Raw genomic sequence first — 26,168 nt, 5'->3', positions numbered from 1 at the left:
GAGTCATAATCCAGTGAAATATCTGCGTCACCTCTTACAGTTTTCCTGTAATCTGAGCTCAAAGATGTCAATATGTAGAGTACAGTAAAGCAAAATGGGAAGATTTTACTATCAATTTTCTCAAAATCCGTACAGTAATTTTGGCTGTGGATGACAGTGTGAAGAGTGGGGGTCACCCAGAGTCATAATCCAGTGAAATATCTGTGTCACCTCTTACAGTTTTCCTGTAATCTGAGCTCAAAGATGAGAATATATAGAGTATAGTACAGTAAATTGTGCAAAGTTTACTATCAATTTTCTGGAAATCCATACAGTAATTTTGGCTGTGGATCACAGGGTGAAGAGTGGGGGTCACCCAGAGTCATAATCCAGTGAAATATCTGCGTCACCTCCTATAGTTTTCCTGTAATCTGAGCTCAAAGATGAGGACATTAAGAGTACAGTAGAGTAAATTGGGTAAATTTTATTGTTAATTTTCTCTGAATCATACAGTAATTTGGGCTGTGGATCACAGGGGGGAAAGTGGAGATACACTAAAACTGGGAGTGGATTGTGAAGTAAAATAGTGTCAGGACACAAAACACTGCGTTTCTAAGCCAGTCTTCACCCATACCGTAATATACGTAAGAGTAGTGCAACCACATTTTCGGTGCGGCTGGCGGAGCGGCTAGCTTGACTGTGACTTCGTAAGTGAGGGCTCACTTGACCGCAGTTCGTAACAGCCGTATCCATTTGAGGGTGTGTTTACGCGTTTGTTTTCAGTTCGGTGAGGATAACGCCATCCGTGAATACAGCAGGTCTGTCGCATGGTTGGAAATTTTCATTCCATCTTTTGCACATTTTCATTTTTAATTTTCATTCCACATGATGATGTTTCAAACATTTCAAAGCCTGGTATAGGCCTACTTGGCTTTTATTTGTGCAATACATATGCGCGTACAAAGCTTGTTTAGACATGCAAAGATGTTTACACATTCAACAAATATTTCACAAAATTCACTACATACATACAAACTCAATCCGGTGCTCTTTAATAAAATGTCTGTTGTGATATTTTGATACCATGGTAGCATTTACAGGATATTGTTTTATTGTGATATTATACAGAAAAGAGTTACTCAATAAGGCCCATTTACTAGTTGTTTTTCTCTTTCTCTGTGACCCAAGAATTAATGTGTAAGACTCACAGGATGGTACCCCAAGGTCGAAAATACCACAGAGACGAGACCACTTCCTTACTCCCATCCTCCCTTTTTCTTTATCTCTTAGAAAAAGGCTCGTTAAAGGCCAGGTGGTTTGTTTCAGAATTCACTAATGAAAGAACTCTGTACTCTATGTCTAGGAGTGTATTTTGCTGGGATGATCATAAATTGTAGCTGAACTGATAAACTACACACAGGATACTTCTTTGCTCACAAGGCAGGAAGACGTTTCCTTATTTGGTCTGTACCGGTTTGAACTGAGAACTTGCTGACACACGAACCTTTTTTTCCTCTATATAAGCTGTTATGTACTAAATAAACCTTTGAGTCGATTTGGGAAGACAACCTGAAGCAGTCTGTGTTTCCTTGTTCTCCCAGGCTGCTCCCGACGTCGTAACTAACCCAGCTGAATGGCATACCTGAGTGTTACTTTAAATAATTAGGAATCTTAGAAGGAAAGGACAGAACTCTGCTTATCGCTCGTGCCTTGGAGGGAAAACCGGGATGGACATTTTTTTTCCTTCAATGTCCACAATTGAAATGCTACTCTATAGGAATGTACTTCTACTTATGGGATGGAAAGGATAGTATAATCAGTGAGCAACAGTGATATTCACAGTACACATATTCACATTTCAGAGGACTTCGCTGTGCTGTTACTTTCACTGACTGTTATCTTTCCAGGGGCATCTGAAGATACGACTCTGTGGGCTTCTGAGTGAACTGTCGATGTTTTGTGCTGATACATTATTCGGAGTCCTACTGGAGCTCATATAGCAGATCCTGAACAGTCAGCGCCAGCTCCTGAAAGTTTGGTCTCTCCTCTGCTTTCTGAAAGGAACAGCAAAGGAAACCTCTAGGATTAGGGCCAATATTAAATGTCAACTCAACCGAGAGTTGCAATAAAATATGAAAATTCACTTACATCAAGCCAGCAGCTTGACATAATGCTGTAAACTCTTTCGTTGGCCAACTGGGGGCGAAAGAGGCGCAGGCCCCGGGACACCTGGTCCACTATTTCCGTGTTGTTGAGGCGCTCATAAGGAAGCCGTCCCAGAGTGTACACCTCCCACATTAAAACCCCTAATGGATTATATAAATGGTTAGAATTTAAAATCATTATGCTTTTATGCAATTTGAGCAAACAAAACAAAACAAAATATAAAGGTCAAAAATAGATATCAACAGAACAATAAAACATTACATGCATAAAAATATATATTTTTAAATGAAGGTATTAATGCATTAATTGTAATATAAATTCCCGATGTATGTATTTAGTTTTCCATTTAACTATTTAATTACAATTTTAAAGAATACTTTTGTTAGCACATTTATTTTCCCTATGTATTCACCAAAACTGTTTTTATACAGTAGAGTAATTATTAATTAACCTATTAAATCATTTGCACCTTTATTATTTTTAATACTGAAGTTTCTGTGTCCACTCACTTTGAAGTACATCAATAAAACAGTAAAAATATATACAGTATATTACTTACCATATGCCCAGATGTCAGACTTACTGCTGAATTTGCAGTAAAGAAGGACTTCGGGTGGCGACCAGCGGACAGGGAACTTTGAGCCAACCGAGCTTGTGTATTCATCATCTAAAACATACCTGGAAGGTTTGGAGGAAGAGGATTTTAATATTATGCTGATGATGTACCAGTGTGTCTTGTTCTTTTTGCAACTTATGTAAAGTGTTTTACCTTGATAGCCCAAAGTCAGTCACTTTGACAGTGCCATTTCCATCTACTAAACAGTTCCTGGCAGCCTGGAGATAAAACAAACAATGCTTTTGGTTCAGGAATAATCATTAAACCTTCAGCGTTATCTTTGGGTAGCAAACAGGATTTTTCTTTTTTAAGCTTTGACACAGTGGATCATTGTCTCTCACCAGGTCTCTGTGGATGTACTGGTGTGACTCGAGGTAGGCCATGCCCTCAGCGACATCTTTACACATCTCTAGCAGCTGGATGCTTGTTGGGTGCTGCTTCAGGCCCTCCTTGAGGTATGTGAGGAGGCAGCCGTTTGCAAGGTACTCGGTCACTATATAAATAGGCCTTTGTTTGGTGCACACGCCATAGAGCTGGACCAGGTTCTCATGGCGAAGCTTCCTTGTTTGAGCAAAAAGAAGAAGGAACTTAAGCACTGTGAGCTGGGTTTCCTCAAAGACATTATAGGAACTACCATTCCCAGTATGACAGATCAGTTTTATGAGTCTTGTGCACAAACAGACTCATCTTAGAGTGAGTTAGACATTCAGCAATTATCATTTAGTTGTGCTTACATCATGATTTTTGCTTCTTCTATGAAATCATCTTCTGACATGGAGCCCTCTTTAATCATTTTAATGGCCACATCATGCTGTCCCTGCCACTTCCCATACTTCACCACTCCAAATTGTCCAGATCCCAACTCCTTGATGAAGGTGAGGTAGCGTGGGTCAATCTCCCACACACCTACGTCAAACAAGAGAAAATAATTGTGCTCTTTTAGCATGTAACGACCTCATTAAAATAACTGCTTGACACGTTGTATATATCTTTTTAGCGCTGCTGCTGAGAGATAAATGAGATGCCACTCTTGGTTACCATAAACACTAGAAACATTTTTCCTTTTATCAAACTAAAAACCAGGTAATCAGGTGCACAGACAGAAAACCATTTTTAATCTTCTGATCTCATACTAGGCACAAAAGTGTAATAACTTTGCCAAATATACTAATAGCACAAAACACTGTTAAAACAATGATCAGTATCTTACATGTTAGCTTTTATACACTCTCTGAAAGCTGTTATAATAAAAAAGAATACATTCATAATCCAAGAAAGCAGGTGTAATTAAATTTCATCTGCAGTCATAATCTTACCATAACCAAGGCCTGCTGTGGATGGGGGCCGTGCCCGGTTAGATACGATGTGTTTCAGTCTGCTAACCATGCCTAGTGGGGAGATAACAAAGCCACATTACCTATTAAGATAGTCATTTTTGAAAAGATGACTGGAATATGAATTGCAAGAATGAACTAATTCATTGAGCTTTGACATGTGAGTGAAAGGGCTACAGAAGACGTTAAAAAAGAAAATAAAAAGCAACTGTAAATTTAAGTTAAATAAAGTGGAGATTAATAATAAAAAAAGAATAATTAAACCCACAAAATTTCCAATGGCCCCCTACCCCCCACTCAAACTTGCTTATGACTCATTTCCTTTTTCCTGTTACCGTAACCAAATTTGAAAATGAGTTTATTGTGTAACAAATACCACAGTATTAAAGCTGAGACTATGTATCCATATGGCCCGGGCAGTTATATTGACCTGCTGCGTTGTGCTGGTGATAGTTGATGAGCTCTGCGATGGTGTTAAAATTATGCTTTTCTGCCAAGTAATACTGGCTCTGCTGGGTGGTGCAGATGTTATAATGTCGGCAGCTTCCAACAGCTTCCCTGTAGAGAGAAGAGTAACACGGGTGGATTTAGTTCGCACGTTTTCACTGGAACCACCGAACAGGAATGATTTATCATATATGCATAATTAGGTAAAATCTCCTCAGTGTTCTGAACAGGGTAGCTCAGTCTTGGAATTTAAAAAAAAGTACCGCAGACACATTAGTCCTAGTTTTGCATAAGTCATTTACATCTCTCTCCCTCTGTGGGCCACTGTTTCCTCTTTCATTACAAACAGTTCTTCTTTTCATGCGTTCACACATGACCGGAGCGAGTGGATACACTATATAAATGGTAGCAGTGTTTAACACCGCTAAGCTTACTCACCCGCCACCCCTTGTGAGCAGAGACACAGTGTATTTCCCAGCCTTGCTGGAGTCCCGCACCAAGAAGCCTCCATCTTTGTTCTGATTACAACAACATATTTCATAAGTTTTGACTTAAACACAGTCCGGAAACCTATTTTTGGCAATGACAGTCATGGGTTTACCTCAGCCTTTAACAGTTTTTCTGCTTGACTACGGTTCATATTCTTGCAATACCAGCTGTCAATAAAAAAAATAAACAATTTTTAATTCTTCCTGAATGTTGTTGTATTAGTTCAACAATAAGAAATTAATTAGAGTGCAGATAAGGAACCAAGAATGAGTTAGGTTAAAAATAATAAAATGTATAACCATATGTGACATTAATACACCTATTTAGGGGCAAAGCAATAACACTGATACTCACTCGAATCTTTCTAGCCCATCTTCAGCTTCTACAACATAATTGCTTGGTATATAACCCTCTTTTCTGGAAAAGAAAAGAACATTAACAGATGGCACATGCAAAACGTGAACTTCTTCTTAACACCAGCAGATTCTAACTTTTACAAATCATTCAAGTGAATCGTATATTATATAAATTCATTTCTACTTGTTATGCAAAATTTATGAACTAACGAGCCGTGTAGCCCCGGAAGCCACTTTTTGAACGTTCTCTTATATAAATTATCTTTAATCTGTGTGCTTCAAAATCATCACTGATTATCTGTCTTCCTCATTATAATGCTTGCAGTTGGTTTACTTTAGCCTCCACTGTAAGTTTCCAGAGTTGACCTAGAGATTTTTGATTTGTCTGATGGGCTACGTGCGGTCACACTCTTCTTACGAGACATCTTTGGGTCACCTCTAGTCAGCTTACCCATATTTGTCTCGAGCTCTCCACCAGTTTGCATCGGACTTTTCCAGGATGGTGTACTCCTCATCCTTCCTTAGCTCCAGGTCTTGTGGTGTCATGGGTGTGTAACTGTACTCAGCTACAACAGTCATGCCTGCAGAGGACGCTGGTGGGTCAGGAGGCTGTGGAGGTAAAGGACGAGTAGGCTTTTTCTGGAAAAAAAAAAAGATAGCTTTTTGTCATATAGAAGAAAACAGTGTGTACTTGGTGAATGTTCATCTCATAGTCCTAGGTCTATACCTCTGCTGGGGTTGGAGGAAGCGGCTTCCTTGTTGACCTTCGAGATAGCTGTGATGTCACTCCTATGAAGGCATTATTAGATATATTAATTTAAAAGTTTAGGACCTGATCATTTTAGACTTTAAACTAAGGGGAGTCTAATTCTCACCATTCTTACTATCAAGCACTTTGCAACCCATGGCCTGTTTAACTTCCTGGTGGCAGCACAACCACACCCCATCAACCCAGAAGCATGGATGGTACTTCTGCGTCAGATCGCTGTTGAAGCGCACCACTGTACACGTATACGGCCACAGAGTTTTTCAGATACACAAGATATGGTCATGTTCATGAAAGATGATACGAGATACGGTGACGAAATGCGAGAATAGACATGCACACTTACATTCTTTGAGCTTCTTTATCCACGCAACCCGGGTGTCTTCAGTCTTAGAAAATATATACAGTGGCCCTTCATCATAAATGACCTGTGGAAAAATCCACAGCGGAGCAAGACGGCAATTTTCAGTATTTTTTTTCTTTATTTTTTTCAAGTTTGGTATTGCAGAATAGATTGCTGCAAGTGTGGCAAAAGTCTCTTCAAATGCGTTAGCGGAAATTCAACACATGAACCCACGAAGTGTTACTTTGCTTTTTCTTTAATTAAGACATGTTTAGCTTGAACTTTTACTATTTATGGCAACATTGGCACTAAAAGCCCCTAGCTCATCTGAGTGTGAGAGGAAGTTTCACTTCTTAACAATTAACTTTCACAGTGTTAACTATTGGAGCACCGAACAGTCCTTGGAGAGCCTCACTCATGCTGCTGTGTGCTGCTCGTACGTGTTTTTTTTAATAGAAAGTGTTTGTTGTTCTTTTTCTGCAGCTCTATTCTTATATAATCTTCCTGTTACGTGTTCTGGCCCGAAGCTAAACAGCAGTGAAAGCAAGCAAAGTGTATATTTTATATAAAGTTTAATCGGGTACAAAGCATTTGCATTTGACTCTTGTTTATAACTTCAGTAATGAAAATTGGATTGAAAAATATCTACCTGGAATGGATACATGCGCTCTTGTGGGGCATTGGGCTCTGGCTGGACTATCTCTACACACTTGATCTTCTCTAGGTCAACTGACCCTTTCAGACCTTTTCGCTTCTGCTTAACAGAAGAGGAAACAGTCAGGTAAGTCCAAGATAAAGAGCCAAGTGTTTATTTGGTGGCCCAAGGTTGCCAGCCAACATTAATATGAAACGAACCTTTCTTCAGTTCTATATACATACCATTTTGTCTGTGTCAAAGTCATAGTAGGATATTTTTTCTGCTGTGAGAACAAACATTCTCTCTTTGTAGTTTAAAGGTGAGGTCTTCTTCTTCTGTTGAGATCTTTTAATGAAGACTTCTTCCAGTATAGAGTCTGACATGATTCATTCAGGATTCAGCTGCACTGGAACAAGTGACAAATGGATACGTTTAAAAAGAGTAATCATGGCGTAACACAATGCTTCTCCACTAAACAGCATGTTCACACCCCGACTACAACAGCATCTGTAATTCTGCTGAGAGCTGTGACTGGCTCAGCATTATGATAAAGCCTCAAGTTTTGCTGAACTTTACACTTATTCAGTGTTTTCGTTTCCTTTGAAAAGCATTTTAAAGAATGTAATACCTACCCACTGTTCATAGAGTTGGAGCAGTGCCACTGCAACAGGTGAAAGTGGAGATCTGGAAAGAGATGAACAGGCATGCAGTGTTAGCGCATATCGCTGTGTGATTAGGTGTAGTTTGCATAAGCCCTGCTTTTCCTGACAGCAACATCCTCGGTTTCCAACATTTGCCTCTGTGGCACATCTGTTTCTCTTAGCTGTTACATCCTGGTCATCTGGATACAGTATTTAACTCCTCTTTGCCTTTGGAATGGATATCAAGTGCCTGATTTGTTGATCCAAAAACCTGGCTAAATACAGTAGTATAGTTCTTTCATTTTATATAACTATACAGTCTAGACATGATTCATCTTTTGTTTTACTTCTAAATAAAATTTGTTTGCTGGCAAACATATCATGTAATATATCACTCCTACTATCAGAAGGCTTCCTTCCCCTCGGGCACATTTATACATTTTACCACGCACATAAGATAAGTAGGCAAATGAAAAAGGCTCTCTTTTTGCTTTATGGCAGTGTAGTGTGTCTTGTTTGCAGCACCTCCTAACCACCAGCGCTGAAATGAAACTTGCACCTCCAAAACAAGACACATTGATAGAATCTGAGTGAAGGGGAGCATACAATAATTAATTGTTGTGGAAATTAGTAACATAGCGACATTAACAGCCTGATATTTTAGGGGAAATATAGCTAGCTGAAACTTAATTCAGTATAAATAGTACTGCAGTGACGGTACACGCAGAAAATCACGACAACTGATGAAAACAAAGCTGAAAGATATTGATGATAGGTTGGGAAGCAAAGGCTTCTTTGGTTCTGACCAATGCAGAACTAAAACTAAAATCTCACCAAATGACCAGAAGAAAAGCCAAGGTATTCCCGTCACCACATTGTTCTAAAAGTGCAACAAAAGTGCACCAATGCGGGGAAGTTATTTGTTACCGGTTACCGCTCAAATGTGAACTATCAAATTCTCAGACTCACCCTCGTTACACGGCCGAGCGCTCACTGTGTGTCAGTTTCTGTCAGATGTGTGCGCACTTCAACTCAGCCTATTTTCAGCTTAGTGAGAGAGAGAGAGAGAGAGAGAGAACTTCCTTCTATCATCTGAACTGTAACTGTGGCACTACGAGAAGCTTCTGTTGCTCTCTGCTAACAGGGAGTCTGACATTTCTTCACACTCGAGTGACACTACCTGCTGGTGTTGTTTGTGCCTTCATGAGCAGACAGAGGTGTTCCCTATTCTGTGAAACATTGTTTACTCATTCCTCATTTAACACGACCCGTCTTTTCTCACATCACTAACTCGAGTGAAGGTCAAAAAACTCTGAGGGCGCACGCCCAAAACTTTGATATGTGCCTCTAAATCAGTGAAGCCTTTTGACTGAAACTGTGCAGCTACCAATGCATCATGGCTACTCAGAGGAGATTATTTTTTTGCCTTTTCTGATGGGAGTTGACTCATGGTGGCTGACACAGACAAACTCATAGGGAAGTTGCATCAGTATTGCTTTGCAATATGAAGAGAGAAGAAACCCTGTGGCCTGCACCTCTTCTTACCTGACAGTATCTCTCTTTTAAATTTTGCTGTGCATGAGTTGGACATTTGAAAAGCATGTAATGTACCAGTTTTGGCAGGTTCCATTTGTAATTTTACTCTTCTGTGTGTGACCTAGACTATATAATCTAATACAGGCCAACTGTGTCACTACACCCTCTGTGTGAAAGGCAATTAAGTAGCAAATAAATCATTATAAATGGTCATTATTGCATTTTTTTATTCTAAAGTGCACAAATTTTGACTGCATGATGTCTGATGTGAATGACACAGCAGACACAACCTTATCATGAAAGACTAATGTTAACAGGAACCTGTAAAGATGCTGTGTTTCCTGATGTTTCCTGGTAGATAAGTGCTATGTGCAATAAAATGCGTACTTGTGTATGTGTGTTTGTGTGTGTCTCTGTGTGAGCATACGTAACAAAGAAACAGACAGAGAGAAAAAAAGTGAGTAATGTCACAAGACTGATTCTAACCACAAAGAATACTCAGGCATATTAAAATACCACATAAGTTTAACATTGTGGTGACTTGTGAGAACTATTTGTCAGGATACGAGAATTTCCTATGATGCACACGTAAGTATTAAAAATGACAGTTCAATGCAAGATACCTGTCATGGAGAGTCAGTAACTGTGTGAAAGTACAACCTGATTAGCGATAGCGATTTGCTTTACATTTAACCAGTTTCTGCTACAAAGAAAGCACTTTGATGAACAGTGTCAGTGTGTGCACATAAAGGATTATCAGCACTCAGCACACAACAGTACGTTTATGTCCAGAAAACATTCAAAACTTTATACATCGTTAGACTTTAAGCTGAAAATGTCACTTGTGGATTCATAATTTCATTGGTTATTTCACAGGATTTGCATACAAACGAAATTACAGTGGGTTTCAGTTGAGTACTTGCACTAATCTATGCTACTTTTGGCCTCGGTCTTTCAGATGAAGTGTACTCAAAGGTTGCTTCTCTCATTTATAGTTCTATGAACAAAGTGCGACTAAAAATACTTCCTTTAGAAACAAGTGCTGCTTACCCAGATGTTGAAAAATGACACACATCAGACAACTGCAGATGCTGAAGCTTGAAGAGTGGCATGGACCTTTGCCTCAGTAGCTGGCTTTCCATAAAATGTGTGTTGGTCTGTGATGCAAGAAGCTTAAAACACACCCACAGAGAGGAATCGACAGGGCTTACTTCCCCTTTTTCTTGCTGCTAATTTTCATATCAGCCTTCTGGACAGTTTTGGTGATAAGTGGAAGCGGGCTAAACATTAATGCAAGGCCATATTTGGTTGTTACATATAGTTACACTGTAACCTGAGTGGATTTCTTAGTTTCTCACCTGCTTATTACGTTGTTAAAAGATATTTCAAAATGATAACTTCTGCAGGCATTAAAGCCTTTTCACTGTGAGTAAAATGTATAGCTTGTGTTTTAGTATATTACTGACCCACTGAGTTTTGTCAGGTTTATGCTGTGCACTCCATGGCTGTCACTCTCCTTAAAATTGGGGCCGTTTGCAGTCTTTTCATGGTTTTGGCTTCTTTGCATCTCCGGCCGCTAGGGGGCAGACCTGTCTACGGCTGAGGTCTATTGAAGGGGCGACTTTAAGAACTGCTTCCGGCCTCCTTCTTCCTCTTTCCCTCTGCATCGGGTTGCAGCCATGGTATGCTACCATTACACCTAAAACAAATCTATCTCAATCCTGCCGATTAAAGTACAATTTCTGTATTTGATACACCCGGTCATGTTGATAATGTTACAATGTGCGTAACGATGGCGGTATTGGCCATCTTTGGTATATTTAACGCTGTTATATTGATGGATGCTATCTTAGTGGCGAAACGCCACTGTTGGTTTTTCTACTCCAACCGGCCTTTCTGTCAGAAGCGAAAAACTAAACAAGCGAAACATCACAATCAATTAACAGCTACGTCAAAACGTGTTTTGCTTTGTAAAAAGTATTGGAGCATCACTTGTTTACGCTGTTTTCATTAAAATAGCGATGCTAACGTGTTAGCTTGCCCCAACACTGCCGGCCACAGTTTAAATGATAAACTCGGTGCTTCTGTGTATTAAGTCAATTTCGAAAATGATTGAACAAAACTCTTTGATAGCTGTGCACTTGATATTTCATAAGTGTTGTGAGTTTTATGGCTTGGGCCTGTTGGACGTGGCTAGCTAGTCCGCGTTGTGGTATTTTGTGTATACTGCACGTCTGCTCAAATGTTATTCTCTGTGTTGTGCAGGTGAACGTCCCGAAAACCCGCAGGACCTTCTGCAAGAAGTGCAAGAAGCACCAGCCCCACAAAGTTACCCAGTACAAGAAGGGGAAGGATTCTCTTTATGTACAGGGTAAATATGTTTGTCCTGTATTTAAGGGATGCACTGGTGTCTAAAGTCAAAAAAAGTGTCTGTATATAAAACATTGACCTGTGATCTGTCAAAAACATCTTTTTTAAGTGATATCAAGTCACTATGAGCCAGGAAGAACGTTCCTGTCGCAAAATACAAGCAGTTAAAAGTTTATTTTTCAGTAGATTTGATCAAGATTTTAGAGCAAATTGCACCAAATTTAACAGCATTTCCATAAATATATTTTAAGTAGCCAAAAAAGACTGGATTGATGACGTGGATGGATTCTTGTAAAACAGGTCATTTCTTTATTTTATATATAACTCAGTAAATTCTGCTTACTACATCTACTAATACAAACAAAGATATACACAAAGTCACACGAGCATCAGCAGTAAATTTTTAGCACGACACTGGCCTCATCTATGGCATTATCTGATTATTTGTCGTCACATATTTTGATAAATCAATAGATTAGTGTCTTAGCACTTAATATATCTACAATCTTTTTCCTATCACAGAAGGGAAATTGTAAGATGTCTGCAAATATGGGCCAATATTTTGTTTTGAACCCATAATGCATCAGTGCATCCTTGCTTTATTTTATTAATTGTTCAAGTATGTGTTGACTAAACTAAATGTTTTTCAGGTAAGAGGAGATACGACAGAAAGCAGAGTGGGTATGGCGGTCAGTCTAAGCCGATTTTCCGAAAAAAGGTAACCATGGCTTTCTCATTCAGTGCTGTAATAAAAGTATGTCCTTTTCCAGATTTATATTTTTCTGCTAATTTTGTCACACTTTAAAGTTTGAGATCATCATCATACTAATTGTTTATATTATAAAAAAATAACCTAAGTAAATAGAAAGCACAGTTTTTACTTTGCCCTGTGTGAAATCATGATTTAAGTGTAATTAGCCACATTTTTTGGGTAGTTGAGTAAAATTTCAATAGCCTCTCCCAGGCCTGAATACTGCCATATCTGTTGATATGAAGAAGTCACTTACTTCAATGTGTTGTACAGGTTTTAAGTTTTTAAAAAATATCAAAAAGCGGCACATCACGCCACAATCTAAAGGAATTAAGAAACGATGACAAACAAGACATTGATGTTATTAGTATGAAAAGGGTTGCAATGCTGTTCTCTGGCTTTGGAAACATGGAGAGAGCCATGGTCCACAAATGGAGAAAACTTGTGGGCAGTAACGAACCTTCTCAGGAGTGACTAGCCTATCCAAATTACTCTTAACAGCACATCTATGGCTCATCTCGGAGGTCGCAAAAGATCTAAAGAACTTGCCTCAGTTAAGATCAGAGTTCATGATTCAACAGTGGGGAGAGAGTTGACAAAAATGGCGTCCATGGGAGAGTTTCAAGGTGCAAACCATTACTGACCAAATAGTTTCACTTTCGCCCACCCTCCCCCTCCAAGACAGAAATATTCTGTGGACTGTCGAGAAGAGTTGAAATTTCTGGAAAATGTAAGTAGTGTTACATCTGGCACAAAACTAAAAGCATTTGATAAAATATACCAATCGAACATGGTGGCAGACGTGTGATGGTCAGAGGCTGTTTTGCCGCTCTGATTGATGGATCTATGACTTCTGCTCTCTGCCAGAAAATCCTAAAGTGTCCAGCCATCTGTTTGTGCTTTTATCTGCAAGTGCCCTCGGGTTATGCTGCAGGACTGATCCAAAACGCAACAGCAAGCCCTACTCAGATTATCTTTATCTAGTGTTAAAATGCTAAGGTGTGACAAATTCACAGGAAAAATGATCATGAAAAGGGTAAATACTATCTCACAGCATTGTACTGTTGGATTGATCGTGTTGAGATATATGTGAGGGGAAATGACACTCACTGAAATACTGTCAAACAGGCTAAGACTACAAAGAAGATTGTGTTGAGGCTCGAGTGTGTGGAGCCCAACTGCAGATCCAAGAGAATGCTGGCCATCAAGAGATGTAAGCACTTCGAGTTGGGTGGTGACAAGAAGAGAAAGGTAAGACTCACATATGTCCCTGGTATTGTAAAGATTGAAGTTAACTATTCTTTACAACATATTCTTTATATTAACTTTATTTCAGTAGTACTTTTCATAGTGGGTTTAATCTCGGCTAAAGCTACAGTTTGGTGTCAGAATCATCCCACAGAAATCTGTCATTAAAAATATTCTGACTTCTTATATTTGTAGGTAATTATTTTGTTACACATTTAATAACCTCATGTTCATAACCCACTATTAGTTTTTCATGTGACATATTGACATCTTTTATGTTAATTATGATAAATTATGGAACCAACACGGTGACAGCTATAAAAATGCACATTTTGCATATCAGCTGTTTTTTCACTTAAACATGGATTTCCTGTTTGGAAAAAATAGTTTGCATAAAGCTGTTGTTACACATGCACACTAGCTTTGCACGCTAAAGATGGATATTGCAAGATATTCAAAGAAGGTGCACGAGAATGCAAACGTTGGATGCAGTTTGATCGGATATGTAATTATCTTGAGCCTATTCGCTCTCTAGTCGTCCCATTTCCTGTCAGAATTATTTGTTCTGGCAATTGTTTAATTCTTCAGATGTACATATAAAAATATGGATTTTAGAGTATTTGTCGGCGCTTCTGCCTAGGCAACACTCTTCAAGAGGTGGAAAAATACCCCAACAGTTTTTTCCAGTAGTGTGAAAGCGTCTGACACGAGCTCTGTGTGTTAGACGAGGGAAAGGGCCAACCCTGACCATGTCCGACTCGATTCTGCCCACCCTTTTCTGATGTAATTAGTGAGAAACCGCTTTTGAAATTGAGTTGTGAAAGAGGCATGCGTCTGCATGTATGAACGCATTTCACACGCTATAGCACCAGAATTGCATTAGGAAATGTTTGTTTGCTACACTTGATAAATGTGCAGCCCAGCTTGGATTTTAACTGGAGCATATTTCGCTTTCAGTGACAGATTGTTTTTCTTTTTGTTGTCGTTTTTTGTGGTTAGTGGTAAATTGTATTTGTTTTGATGAGATGGTGACTCAGGGCTGGCTGTTGATTTATTGTGGTGGTTAAAATACGATGCATGAGTTGATCTCAATATATATACTGTCAATACAGTTATTAGTTTTTATTTATTTTTACAAGGTTTGCTGTTGAGCTTGTCGTCTTTGTTTTTTCTTCCTTCAATAGAAGCTCTAATACATGATTCTCAAATTCATGATTGGCTACCTTTTATTTCAATTTCAAATCTGACATCTGACCCACGTTAAACTCATGGACTGAACATACACACACCCACAATGGACAACTGTACCCTCAAACACACAATAATAACATGGACTGAACCACCACTCACAACCACTAGCACTTTATATAGCCTCTGTAGAAACTATCTACACCCTCACTTACCTTAACTGCACTACTGTATAGCTCTGTGTAAATAATCATTCTGTACATTCGATAATCTTTAATCCTACAACTGTTTACAACTTGCATAGTTCCCATTTCTGTATAGCTGTATATCTCAGATTCTGTAAAGTTATTTATTTCATATTCTGTATAGTTTTTCATATTTATATCCTGTTCATAGCCTGTACATAGCTTGTACTCACTACAGCCTGTACATACTTATAGTTATAGAATATTCACAACATACTTCATACCGTGTACATTATAACATACCATAATAGACCCATTTCTGTAGTATACTTGCATATCTATACTATTGCTAATATATATTGTAATATATCTATATCACTAAAGCACTTCTGGATGGATGCAAACTGCATTTCGTTGCCCTGTACCTGTGCATGTGCAATGACAATAAAGTTGAATTCTATTCTATTCTAAATCACAACAACAGTTGCCTCAAGGTGATTTGGCTCCTGTGTCCCCCCATAACTCAGTATTCATGTGTTGGGTTACCAAATTAATCAGACTTTACTCTATTTAAAAGCTTCTGTCTTCCTCATCAACAGCACAAAAGTTAAGTCCTATCCACTCTGTATGCATATGTGGCAGGACTTTACAACAGGCTGGTAAAGCTGATGAATGTGAAGATACTGGGTTTTATTTAGTCTTATTCAACTACAGTACAAAAGTCAGAATTTAATTATAAATTCATGGCAGTCACCACTGTAAAGTAATGCAAATATAAGTTGCACATTCTCACAAATGTTTCCCTCTGTTTTCTTACAGGGCCAGGTCATCCAGTTCTAAACTGTGGTCCAGTCATATGGATGAAGTTGTCACTATTTTCAATAAATGGATCCAAACATACTTTTGAGTGTTTGAGTTGAATCTTTTTTTTCCTTGTACAAAAATTCAAGCTTTGTCTCTTATGGTAATTTAACCTTTCAGTAGTCTAGACAGTTAACAGCAAGTGTTTAATTTATTGAATATAAATGGGATGAAGTGTGATCCATTTCCAGGCAGCTTTAATTTTAATTCACTAAGATTTACACAAGATAAACACCTAAAACTTATTCAGCTTCATTTTTTCCCAGACAATTGAGATATTGTACACGTCTCGGGTGCGTTTAACCACCTGAGGACTACAAAATGGTGTGCTTTCGTCTGACAAATGTACCCTGCCAGTTCAGCTTGTGAAGCCTTGTGAAATCGCTGCTGATGGGAGTGACAGTCAACAGAGCTGTGCCTGAAGGGTTGACAGATACAATTATTTTGCTCTGCTGAGTCTGAACTCCCATCTCCTTGTACTGAGGCAGGATCTGTGTGACGTTGCACTGCGGGCCACAGATCTTCCAACCGGGGGCAGCCCCAATGTTGAACCCTCGAGGACCACCTGTCTCCAGTTTGTTCAGCACAGCAACAGCCAGGCGGTTCTTCGACAGCGGCCTCTCCCACACTTCAAAATTGTTCCCCTGTAGAAAAAGGGGAAGTCTTACTGGTTTATACCTTCATCTGCCATTACCCACACTGATCATTTGTAATTAATGCTATAAAGAGCCTGTCAGGCTGATCACAAACCATGTAGCATTTCTAAACAGCAACGACAGGCTACCATAAATACTCTGAGCTGCCATTGCAGAAGGAGTTCGTACTGAGTCGCACACCCACCTTGGCAGTGCGATATCCCTGCTTGCCCATTGAATCTTGGCTGATGTCTATGATGCGTTTGTTCTGCAGGAGCTCCTTGGAGCGAGGACAAATGTCTCTGAGATCATTGGACATGAGCAGAGGAGATGCCATGATGGCCCATAACGCCATCTGAGACTCCTGCTGGTCGTGACTCAGGCCAAAGTTCCCAATTACAAGCTAGAGAAATAAATTCAATATGTAAATTCATAAGCAAATCAGGCTTAGTGATGATGCTACAGTGTGTCCACAACCTACAAAAATGTCTAAATACAATAGTAAGTATGAGGAGATTTAGATTAGCATTAGATAAAAAGAAAAATAAGCAGGTTCATGATAGTAAAACCACTCATGTCCAAGGCCTTCAGTAGAACAAAGTACCATATCGGGGTCATTCCAGCCTCCGGGTCCAGCTGCAGGGACGATGATGTCCTGATGAGCGGCAGTCCAGTCCAAGATGGATTTGACGGAGCTCCACGAGTCGAACACGTCATCAAAGTTGCGCCAGTGATTACAAGTCTCACGGATAGCTGTGTAGTTGGGCTGGAAGCACAGAAATGCTCTTTATTTTGAGTATACTCCATTATTTTTGCAGCATCTTCTACAAAAAACCAAGTTAACCATTAAAACAAGTTCTCACCTGTTTTAAAGGCCACTCGTACAACGGCCACTCACAAGAGTACAGGATAGGCCGTCCAGTGTTGTTCAGTGCTTTTGACATGTTTGTGTAGCCTTAAACAGAGCAAACATTTAGTAGTTAACCCTTTAAACACCTTAACTGGTAAATAAAATGATGTTTAGGAAAGAAATTTGACCTCCTGTATAGATGGAGAGTACATGTCCACATTGTTTGTTTGCGTGTATATTTTTATATATATTTTATATTTTATATGTATTTTTTTAAGCAGCTGGATAGCGTAGTGATAAGACTACACGCCTTTAGAGTTGGAGACGCAAGTTCGACTCCCGCCTGGAGCGTATGTATCCAGCTACACACCTCATGCTAACCAAGCCTACAGCAGAAAGAAACAAAAACATAGAGAGATGAAAAGAGCTTACATGAAACAACTAGAAGTGTTCGGAAGAAGACTGCTTTCACAGGTACAACACACATGCTACGGCAAGGGGGAGCCAGGATGCCAGGTCAGGGGGGGAGATATCATCACCCGAGATTGGGTACCAAGTGGGAAGGATCATTAAGAGGAAGATTGTAGCTAATCCAGCCCCATATCAACAGGCCAAATATGGCCTGAACGGTCACGAGGTCAAAATGGGAGATGCCCCCAAGAATGGCAGAGGGTTTTTTTTGTACGTTCATATATGTGTCTGTATGTGTATTTATACGGTGCCTGTTGTTCACCTTTGTGGCACTGCCAATCAGAAATAGAAACTCACCCTCTCCCAGCAAAGCCCGATTCATGAAGCAACCATCAAATTTGAGCAGATCAACATCCCAGTCAGCAAAAGTCTGAGCATCTTTCTCGTAGTAACCAAGGCTCCCAGGATATCCAGCACAGGTTTTGTCCCCCACATCTGCGTAGATACCCAGCTTCAGGCCATTAGAGTGGATCTTAAAGCATAAAAAAATATCAAAGATTTGTTGATTCATCTCAGTGAATGACAAATACCAGTGACATCCATTTTCTTTCACTTGTCCAATTCAAGGTCATATGGGTGCTGGAGCCCATCCGAGCAACCATGCCACTGTGCCTGTGCACGCTGGAAAAAGCTTGTACCATATCCCTTTAAGGGTTAAATAGTAAATTTTGCCCTAAGGATACTTAGGAGTACCGGGCTGTGGTCGACTCCTTTGTCACATGGTGTGAGCAGAATCATCTGCAGCTCAACGTGGCAAAGACCAAGGAACTGATCGTGGACTTCAGGAAGACCAGGAAACACTTGACCCCTGTTTCAATCCAGGGGGTCAGTGTTGACATTGTGGAGGACTATAAATACCTTGGAGTACACATTGACAATAAACTGGACTGGGCTAAAAACACCACAGCACTTTACAGGAAGGGCCAGAGTCGTCTCTATTTTTTGAGGCGACTGAGGTCCTTCAACATCTGCCAGAAAATGCTGAGGATTTTCTATGAGTCTGTGGTGGCCAGTGCGATCCTCTATGCTGTTGCATGCTGGGGGAGCAGGCTGAGGGTCGCAGATGCCAACAGACTTAATAAACTGATCCGTAAGGCCAGCAATGTTGTGGGGATGGAGCTGGACTCCCTCAAGGTGGTGTCGGAGAGGCGGATGCTGTCCAAGATAAAGACAATGTTGGATAACACCTCCCACCCACTCCATGACATGTTGGTCAGTCACAGGAGCTCGTTCAGTGAGAGACTGAGATTACCCATGATGCACCACTGAACGACACAGGAAATCATTCCTGCCTGTGGCCATCTCCCTGTACAACGCATCCACTTAACACACTGTTTGCTGCTACAACTACACATGTTTCTTTTCCAAATATTTATTTATAAGTGACTTATGTATGTATGTATGTATATATATGTATATATTGTACTATTCTTAGTTAGCGTATTGTCTGTCTTGTCTTAATGTTGGTTTAAAATGGAGCACTGTAACAAAAAATAATTTCCCCCAGGGATCAATAAAGTATTCTGATTCTGATTCTGATTCTGATTAGACATACAGACTGGAGTAGCCAGGGATCGAACCACTAGATGACCTGCTCTATCTCCTGAGCCACAGCTGCACAGGCAAACTGCTAAAAAAGATGAACCCCCCAAAAAGCAAACAGATCATCCCAAGGGTCTACTTTACTCAAAAAAACAAACAAACCACTGATTCTGCTTAAAGTATAAACTTTCTGAGCAGGCAGTATGTTTCTTCCAGTAGGTGGCAATGTTGCACAGCTCTAAACGTGATTCTTTTAATACAGAACTCAAGGTTGCCTTAGTGGGCCTAAATATATTCCTTTCCTGCTAAACAATATATTTTTAGCAATCTTTATACGTGAAGCCTTATACATCGAAATGCGCCTGGCATCATGGCTTCCAGCTCCTTTCTATTGTGAGTCTCCTGCGAAGAGAGTCAACGGCAGCACTTTCCTATCCAACACAATATGTTGGCTCCTATTCATTATGTAAATACCTGCAGGTCAGCTTGAATGGGTATATGATGAATATGTAATCACTTATTTCTAGAGATATTCAACCAGGGCTACAAGAACTTTTTAACATCTGAAATTTTAGACACGTTGTACTGACATGATAATACTGCATACCATAAAATCACAGCGGCATGTTGAACATAAAGTGGGTTTATCATTCTTTGAACTGTGTATATTATTCAAACTGCTGCCCCAAAGCTGGAAGCTACAATAAACGCAGTCACGTCCTCTCACATGGTCTCATTTTGCTTCTCCCAGCTAGTAAAGTATTTCTCACTTTCACCGAGTCTCTCTGAAGCTCTTTCTGTTTGATGTCCATAGAGGAATTATGGCATTAATACTATATTCACATCCAGACTTTTCATTCCTCTTCCATAACTAATACTCACATAGTCGGCCAGTTTCTTGATGCCTCCTGGGAATCGTTTGGGGTCTGCCTGCAGGCGGCCCTGGGCATCACGCTGGTGGGAGGGCCAACAGTCATCGATGCAGACGTACTCGTAACCGGCCTCTTTCCAGCCCTCCTTCACCATCACATCTGCCATCTGCATGTACAGATGCTCACTGCCAAGGCAACAGGAGGAGACAGGCGGGGTTAATATTAGCCGTTAGAAGCCAGTGTACAATGTAATGTGTAATGGATATATGGCACACACCAATATTTAGAGATGAAGGAGATATTATAACAGTGAACAAAAGGTTTGCTCAGAGGTGAATAACATTACGTTTTGTGAGGAAAAATATGCCAGGCACAAAAATGGAGGCATTAGTGAGGTTGAAAGCAAAACCACGTTTACGTTATCTTTAATTCAAGAAAATATATATGTTAGATATGTTAACCTGTAATTATGACTTAACATATCATCATTATGAGAAAACCCTGAATGAACCCTGCGGTAGTGTTGTGCGAAACTGCAAATTTTGGTATCAATGCCATACCAAGTAAATACAAGGCCAATATTACGGATACCAAAAACAATACTAATGTTTTTCACATATAACGGCATCTTATGTAGGGGACAGCAGTGTGTCATTAGTACTGATCCAGTATCAGTGTAGGTATCGATATTGGCTTGATCTGCCCACTTCTACCCTGCACCATCAAGTACACCCGGGCCTAAAACAGACCTACTGTGATCACTTCCAGCTCCTCCAGAGCAGCTTTGAATGATTTTGATTACAAAATAATGCTTACTTATCCTCTATTGAGCCAGGTTGCTTACACTGACCAATTTATTATTGCTCAGTAAATGTACGTGAAACTTTGGCTATTTTAAACGAGTTTTCTCATTTTTAAAGCCTTGTTTTATATGTGCATCATTTCCCCCCAACCAATCTGGACCTCACATATTTCTCCACTAGACTTTAACAATAAATGACTTTTATGTTACAGCTGTTGCAAATTTTGCTTCCACAATACACAGTACTTGCTGACACCAATATCTCACACATCAACGTCCCCCAATGCCTGAATCCAGAGAACAAAGAAAGGCGAACTTAATCAGCTGTCAACGACTATTTCAATCACGTGATCCTGCTCTTATTCTTATGACAGCCCCTCATAACGAGTTCCCCCGTACTTGTATAAAAATACCACACTTTCAAGGCAGATTAAACATATAATGAATGGTGAAGGCGTGCTTACTAGTTGTCACAAGAAATGTCTTTCCTCTTTAATAATACCTGATTACCTGGCTAAATGCAAATGCCACTTCCTGTAATCAATGGTGAATTCTTTTAGGTGAGGTTTTTAAATGTGTTTCAGTGATATGTTCAGTTTTAACAGAGTATGTAAGCTTGTGCTTTGATTTAGCGTACATACACGTCAGGATAACCGGATCACTTCTTACCTGATGCAGTTATTTGGGTCCGTGTCACAGTCGATGTTACACATGAACCTCTCCCAGTGCAGCCAGCCCATGGTGGGTTTCAGCGCCAGACCATTGTCCAGCGCCTCAGCAGCAGGACTCATTAAGCTGATAATTACGAGAAGACAGGCAGCTCTGCTCATTTTAGATTTTCAGCTCGACAATAGTTGTGCAGTGACCGGCAACAAACGACTGTAGTTCTTTCACTATTCATTTCCTAGTGCCAAAGCCAGCCAGCCCGCCTCCCGTGGATGAGTGACACAAAGCTGGACCAATTGAATTAAAATGCGTCTGTTACCGTCCAATGACGTTGCTGGAAACCAGGAAGCGCCGGGATTTAACCTAAAACTCAGGTGAAAAACATGAAAAGTCAGGTGACACCACGAGGCAGGTGATGGTCTTGTGATTCACCCGAATACAAAAACATCGCCGCAACCACGTGATTAATTTCACACCTAATCTGGTAGATGGGGAAATAGTAAAGTTGATGCACATTTATAAGACTAAATTGGGTATGAAAACACTCTATTGTAGTAATTTTCCACCCTAACACTGTTTACACTAGTGATGGGATTTCCGGCTCTTTTTAGAGACCCGGCTCTTTCGGTTCGGCTCACTAAAAAGAGCCGGCTCTTTCGGCTCCGAACCGGCTCTTCAGGTTGTTTTGTTGCTTTAATTTATTTATTATTAACAATAATATAAAATTATGCACAAAAGGAATTACTAATGTAAAAAAAAGTGGTTTTATTTATATATGTTTATATATAAATATATGCGGTGGCCCCTAGAGACAAAACACGTACAAACTCCAAAACACATTTCTAGCATGAACTGAACTTCCAAAGCAGAGCTACTAGATCACTTAAATTACAATTGAAAGCATGTGTGTATTGTTTGTGTATTTATACACAGGCACTCATATATATTCAAATAATTTAAAAAAAAGTTCATTTACCTATTACTACCACACACCAAATCCGGTCGTTGGTACTTGCTGGCTTGTGTAGCCACAAGATAACAAAAGCTCAACACTGCGCCCAGCATCCTGGAGCACTTCTGTTGTCTTTTGTACGTGTTTTGAGTTTTTATGTGCTTCAGAGTTCGTACGTGATTTGAAGTTTGTATGTGCTTTGTCTCTAGGGGCCACCGTAAATATACTTTTATTTATTCACTCCACATAAAATGTAATAAATAAATCATATAATACAAAAATCAACTATTCACATTTCAAGTTTTAACTATTTAAATTTTCAGCTTTTTCCTTTTACAAATTTAAAGTGAAAACAACACTGCAAACCACAACACAATTAAATATAAATTATAATATTAAAACAAAAAGAACATGCATATTCTCTGTCATATGGGCCTGCATGAATAAACTTTCTGAATCCTTTATCATCTGCAACGTAAAATAGTTGTGGATGATTACTATACCTTTCTAATGTTGTTCTCCCTGGCTCTCTTTCTCTCCCTCTGGCTCTGTTCCTGTGCTAGTGAGTGTAACTACCGCCCCTCCCCCCTCTGCCCAGCGTAAAGCACAAGGCTCGCGTGCAGAGTGAAGCGAAAAAAAAGTGCGAGAGAGAGAGAGAGGGTGAGAGAAAGAAAAAAAAAACAAACACGTGACGGCTCGCGATAAGGTGACGGCTCGCGTCGTTCACGTCAAAGAACCGGCTCTAAGAGCCATTTCGTTCGCGAACGACCCATCACTAGTTTACACCGCTTTTGTCTCCAACAAAAGCTTTTAAAAATAAGCTTCCATCTCTCATTTAAAATGCCTGTCTGAGTCCCGCATTAAAGTATGCATTGCGTAGGACAGAATTTCAGTTTCCATCAGTATGCTTTAACAGAGATAAATGCATGTGGGTAATTTAATGTAGTAGAGCACATTGCCATTTTTAAAAATCGCAGTTAACTCCTATCATCATTACTGTCCTGCATGGAAAGAATTTTTTTATTTAAAGTTTTATTACTTTGAGGTTGATAGTTTTCAGTCCACTTAAGATCGAGTGGATTTGATCCTTAAAGAAACATATTCGAGTAAATTACCTTGTAGCATCAGGTACACCTGTGCACATTGCAGTGGGAATAAGTAGTAAGTGAATGAGTATTAACCCCCAGAGTGAAAGTATCCACTGCTTTGACTCCACCATGTCAAAACAGTGGTGCTGCATCTAAGTAGAAGCAACCCTCCAGAGATATAGCATGTTTTCTCCTTTGCATCTTTTTGGAGAAGGAGTTATACCGAGGCCAAAGGATTCCTCCAAAGCTTTGCAAGAATACTTAAAGACCAAAAAGCATCAAGGAGTGCTCACTGCCAACAGAGCTCAGTCCCACTGAACCATTATAGGGTTACCTGAAGACTAAAAAATTATTATAGGAACACCGGGCTTTTCGGTAACATTATGTTATCCATGTCAGCTCACTGTACACTATACAAAGACATTATTTTTTACCTAGATAGGATTTTCAGAACACAATAACAGTGTGTTCTAAATTTGAAGCTGATGAAAAAGAGAAGTATATTTCAAAGTGATCTCAGACTTTTGGACCTCATTGTCAACTCCTGAGAGAAACAGCCTTAATTTCAGACTTTAATTTCTTCTGGTGTCATCCTAAATAGCTTATTTAGTTTAATGATTCAAGTAGCTGTCTTAACTTAATTGTCAGTTAAAACAATCTAATCATCTAATTTGATAAAAGAATTTCACTGGATAGTGATCAAAATTAGTTGCTATGTAAACCTTGGAGGTCTAGTTCAGGTAACTCAGTCTTTCAGGTCTTCCTACATACATACACTTTTCTTTTCTTTTTTTATTTTTTTTAATTTGGGAAGTAAAGGGTAAGTAGATTAATCTAGGGAACCATCACCCTGTGCCCAAACTAAAGCCATGTTTTAATATAGGAGGTACTCAAATGTAAATGAAAACCCTTCACCTGATACTTGCATTTTCTTTCCATCAGACACTAAGAACAAAAGAAGAAAAGGACCAATTTACCCTGAGGAGCCCGCCTAATCAAAAATGCCTCGCACAGCATCAGCAATAACGCAGACTTTGTACATATTGATGTTGCTTCAAACTGTGTATTAGCTATGGATGCGAGACACTAATTTGTCTGCCGCTGACACAAAATGAATTACAGATAGCTTTCTTAATTTAGAGGTAAACAGACACCCTGGTGCAGAATTAATAATCCTGGATGTTTTTATTTGTGAAATCGTCTCACACACGCAGAGACAGCGATGAGTCTTGCATTAAATGTGCTACTTTGCTCTTTTGGAGAAATTTAAGGGACAGCTGCTACTGGTTTATTTGGCTGTCAGATCAGTTGTTTTGGGGTAGTTGCAAAGGAGAGGTGACATAATTTGAATCAGCAGACTGCCTGTGTAAAACCCCCCTGTGATCCTGCTGCTGACACTCCGTCTTTGTTGCTCATGACTCCTTGCATTCTGATATTGAGAGGAGTCAAAACAAATGACGCATCCCTGAGTTGGCACGCACCCAGATTATGACAATAATATCACCCCCCTGCTCCCCCCTCCACCGGTGGGTGCATGTAAAAAGGGAGCATTAATGAACACAAAACATGACCTTTCAGCGAAATGTCAAGGGTGCCCATTTCAACCCTAAACATTATCAGAGGCTTCACCCTGGGACAGGCCTGATACAAACAATTTGTCACATGCTATAGTTCATATCAGAGCCAGTGAGCAAAGGCGTTGGGGCTCTAAATGTCAGATTTCAATTTGACTCCCCTCCCAGCTGATGGATGGGCCAATCCAGCTCATCTGAATACACAGTTTTCTTCTTGTAAAAATGGGATGTCGCCCCCGGTTGTGATGGAAACCATTGTTTTTTCACAGGAGCGCATAAAAGAGGAGCATGCCTCTGTCTTTACAGTGGTTAATGGAGGTTGTTGACATATGGGCAGCCCGTGCTTGCTGTCTGGTATATATGGCTCCCCGGAGCTTTGACACCAATCCATCATGTTTCTTTCTTCCCCACTGTCATATAATTGAAATGACTGTCATGGCTGACTTATGTTGGCAACTTTGTTATGAAGTGTAGGGTGATAAAATAAAAGGCAAAGCTGTGTTACGGTGTGCCTCCTCACCACTGAGCTTCATTACTGTATTGATCTCTATGGGGACAGGTAGCAGTGCAAGTAAATGCCATCAGAAAGTTGTGCTTCCTTAAATACGACGACTAACACTCTATGGCTCACATATCCTCACTGGGGAATTATCTGTTGTTGTGTAATTAGGTGCTTAAGTTGTTTATGCCAGTGTCACAAGGGAAAGAGCCTACATGTGCTGATGTGGCTACTTTAATTAGGTCCTTGTTGGACGGGGTGTGTCTGAAACGGTCTCTGGTAATAACCTTTAGGGGCAAACTCA

The 26,168-nt window shown here is 39.8% G+C and overlaps 3 protein-coding genes across 8 annotated transcripts; 1 reads left to right on the top strand and 2 right to left on the bottom strand.

Moving 5' to 3' along the window:
• Nucleotides 1-1,719: 1,719 nt before the first annotated feature.
• On the bottom strand, nucleotides 1,720-10,472 carry btk (Bruton agammaglobulinemia tyrosine kinase). Of its 6 annotated transcripts, none has more exons than XM_080901563.1 (20): nucleotides 10,361-10,472; nucleotides 8,744-8,821; nucleotides 7,766-7,817; nucleotides 7,376-7,539; nucleotides 7,146-7,253; nucleotides 6,500-6,581; nucleotides 6,263-6,388; nucleotides 6,115-6,176; nucleotides 5,839-6,026; nucleotides 5,386-5,448; nucleotides 5,144-5,198; nucleotides 4,981-5,060; nucleotides 4,526-4,653; nucleotides 4,078-4,149; nucleotides 3,496-3,667; nucleotides 3,103-3,322; nucleotides 2,915-2,979; nucleotides 2,705-2,823; nucleotides 2,128-2,285; nucleotides 1,720-2,033 (listed from the first exon to the last, which is right to left on the bottom strand). In XM_080901563.1, exons 4-20 carry the CDS (start codon nucleotides 7,514-7,516, stop codon nucleotides 1,962-1,964), a joined length of 1,911 nt encoding a protein of 636 aa, XP_080757689.1. In that variant the 5' UTR covers nucleotides 7,517-7,539; nucleotides 7,766-7,817; nucleotides 8,744-8,821; nucleotides 10,361-10,472; the 3' UTR covers nucleotides 1,720-1,961. The 6 variants fall into 6 exon arrangements, with proteins under 6 accessions (XP_080757689.1, XP_080757690.1, XP_080757688.1 ...); XM_080901564.1 differs by having other exon boundaries at nucleotides 7,376-7,534; XM_080901562.1 differs by lacking the exon at nucleotides 8,744-8,821 and having other exon boundaries at nucleotides 10,361-10,466.
• A 471-nt stretch (nucleotides 10,473-10,943) lies between these two features.
• On the top strand, nucleotides 10,944-15,952 carry rpl36a (ribosomal protein L36A). Its single transcript, XM_080901569.1, has 5 exons — nucleotides 10,944-10,992; nucleotides 11,576-11,681; nucleotides 12,331-12,398; nucleotides 13,560-13,682; nucleotides 15,872-15,952. Exons 1-5 carry the CDS (start codon nucleotides 10,990-10,992, stop codon nucleotides 15,890-15,892), a joined length of 321 nt encoding a protein of 106 aa, XP_080757695.1. The 5' UTR covers nucleotides 10,944-10,989; the 3' UTR covers nucleotides 15,893-15,952.
• Nucleotides 15,953-16,093: 141 nt separating this feature from the next.
• On the bottom strand, nucleotides 16,094-22,016 carry gla (galactosidase, alpha). The gene is made up of 7 exons (XM_080901568.1): nucleotides 21,755-22,016; nucleotides 20,294-20,468; nucleotides 18,167-18,341; nucleotides 17,412-17,503; nucleotides 17,153-17,314; nucleotides 16,754-16,951; nucleotides 16,094-16,557 (listed from the first exon to the last, which is right to left on the bottom strand). The coding sequence occupies exons 1-7, from the start codon at nucleotides 21,913-21,915 to the stop codon at nucleotides 16,228-16,230; spliced, it is 1,293 nt and encodes a 430-aa protein (XP_080757694.1). The 5' UTR covers nucleotides 21,916-22,016; the 3' UTR covers nucleotides 16,094-16,227.
• Between the last annotated feature and the right edge of the window lie 4,152 nt (nucleotides 22,017-26,168).

This window comes from Rhamphochromis sp. 'chilingali', assembly GCF_963969265.1.
Source record: "Rhamphochromis sp. 'chilingali' genome assembly, chromosome: 13".
Taxonomy (NCBI): domain Eukaryota; kingdom Metazoa; phylum Chordata; class Actinopteri; order Cichliformes; family Cichlidae; genus Rhamphochromis; species Rhamphochromis sp. 'chilingali'.
This window is presented reverse-complemented; position numbering and strand designations above follow the sequence as displayed.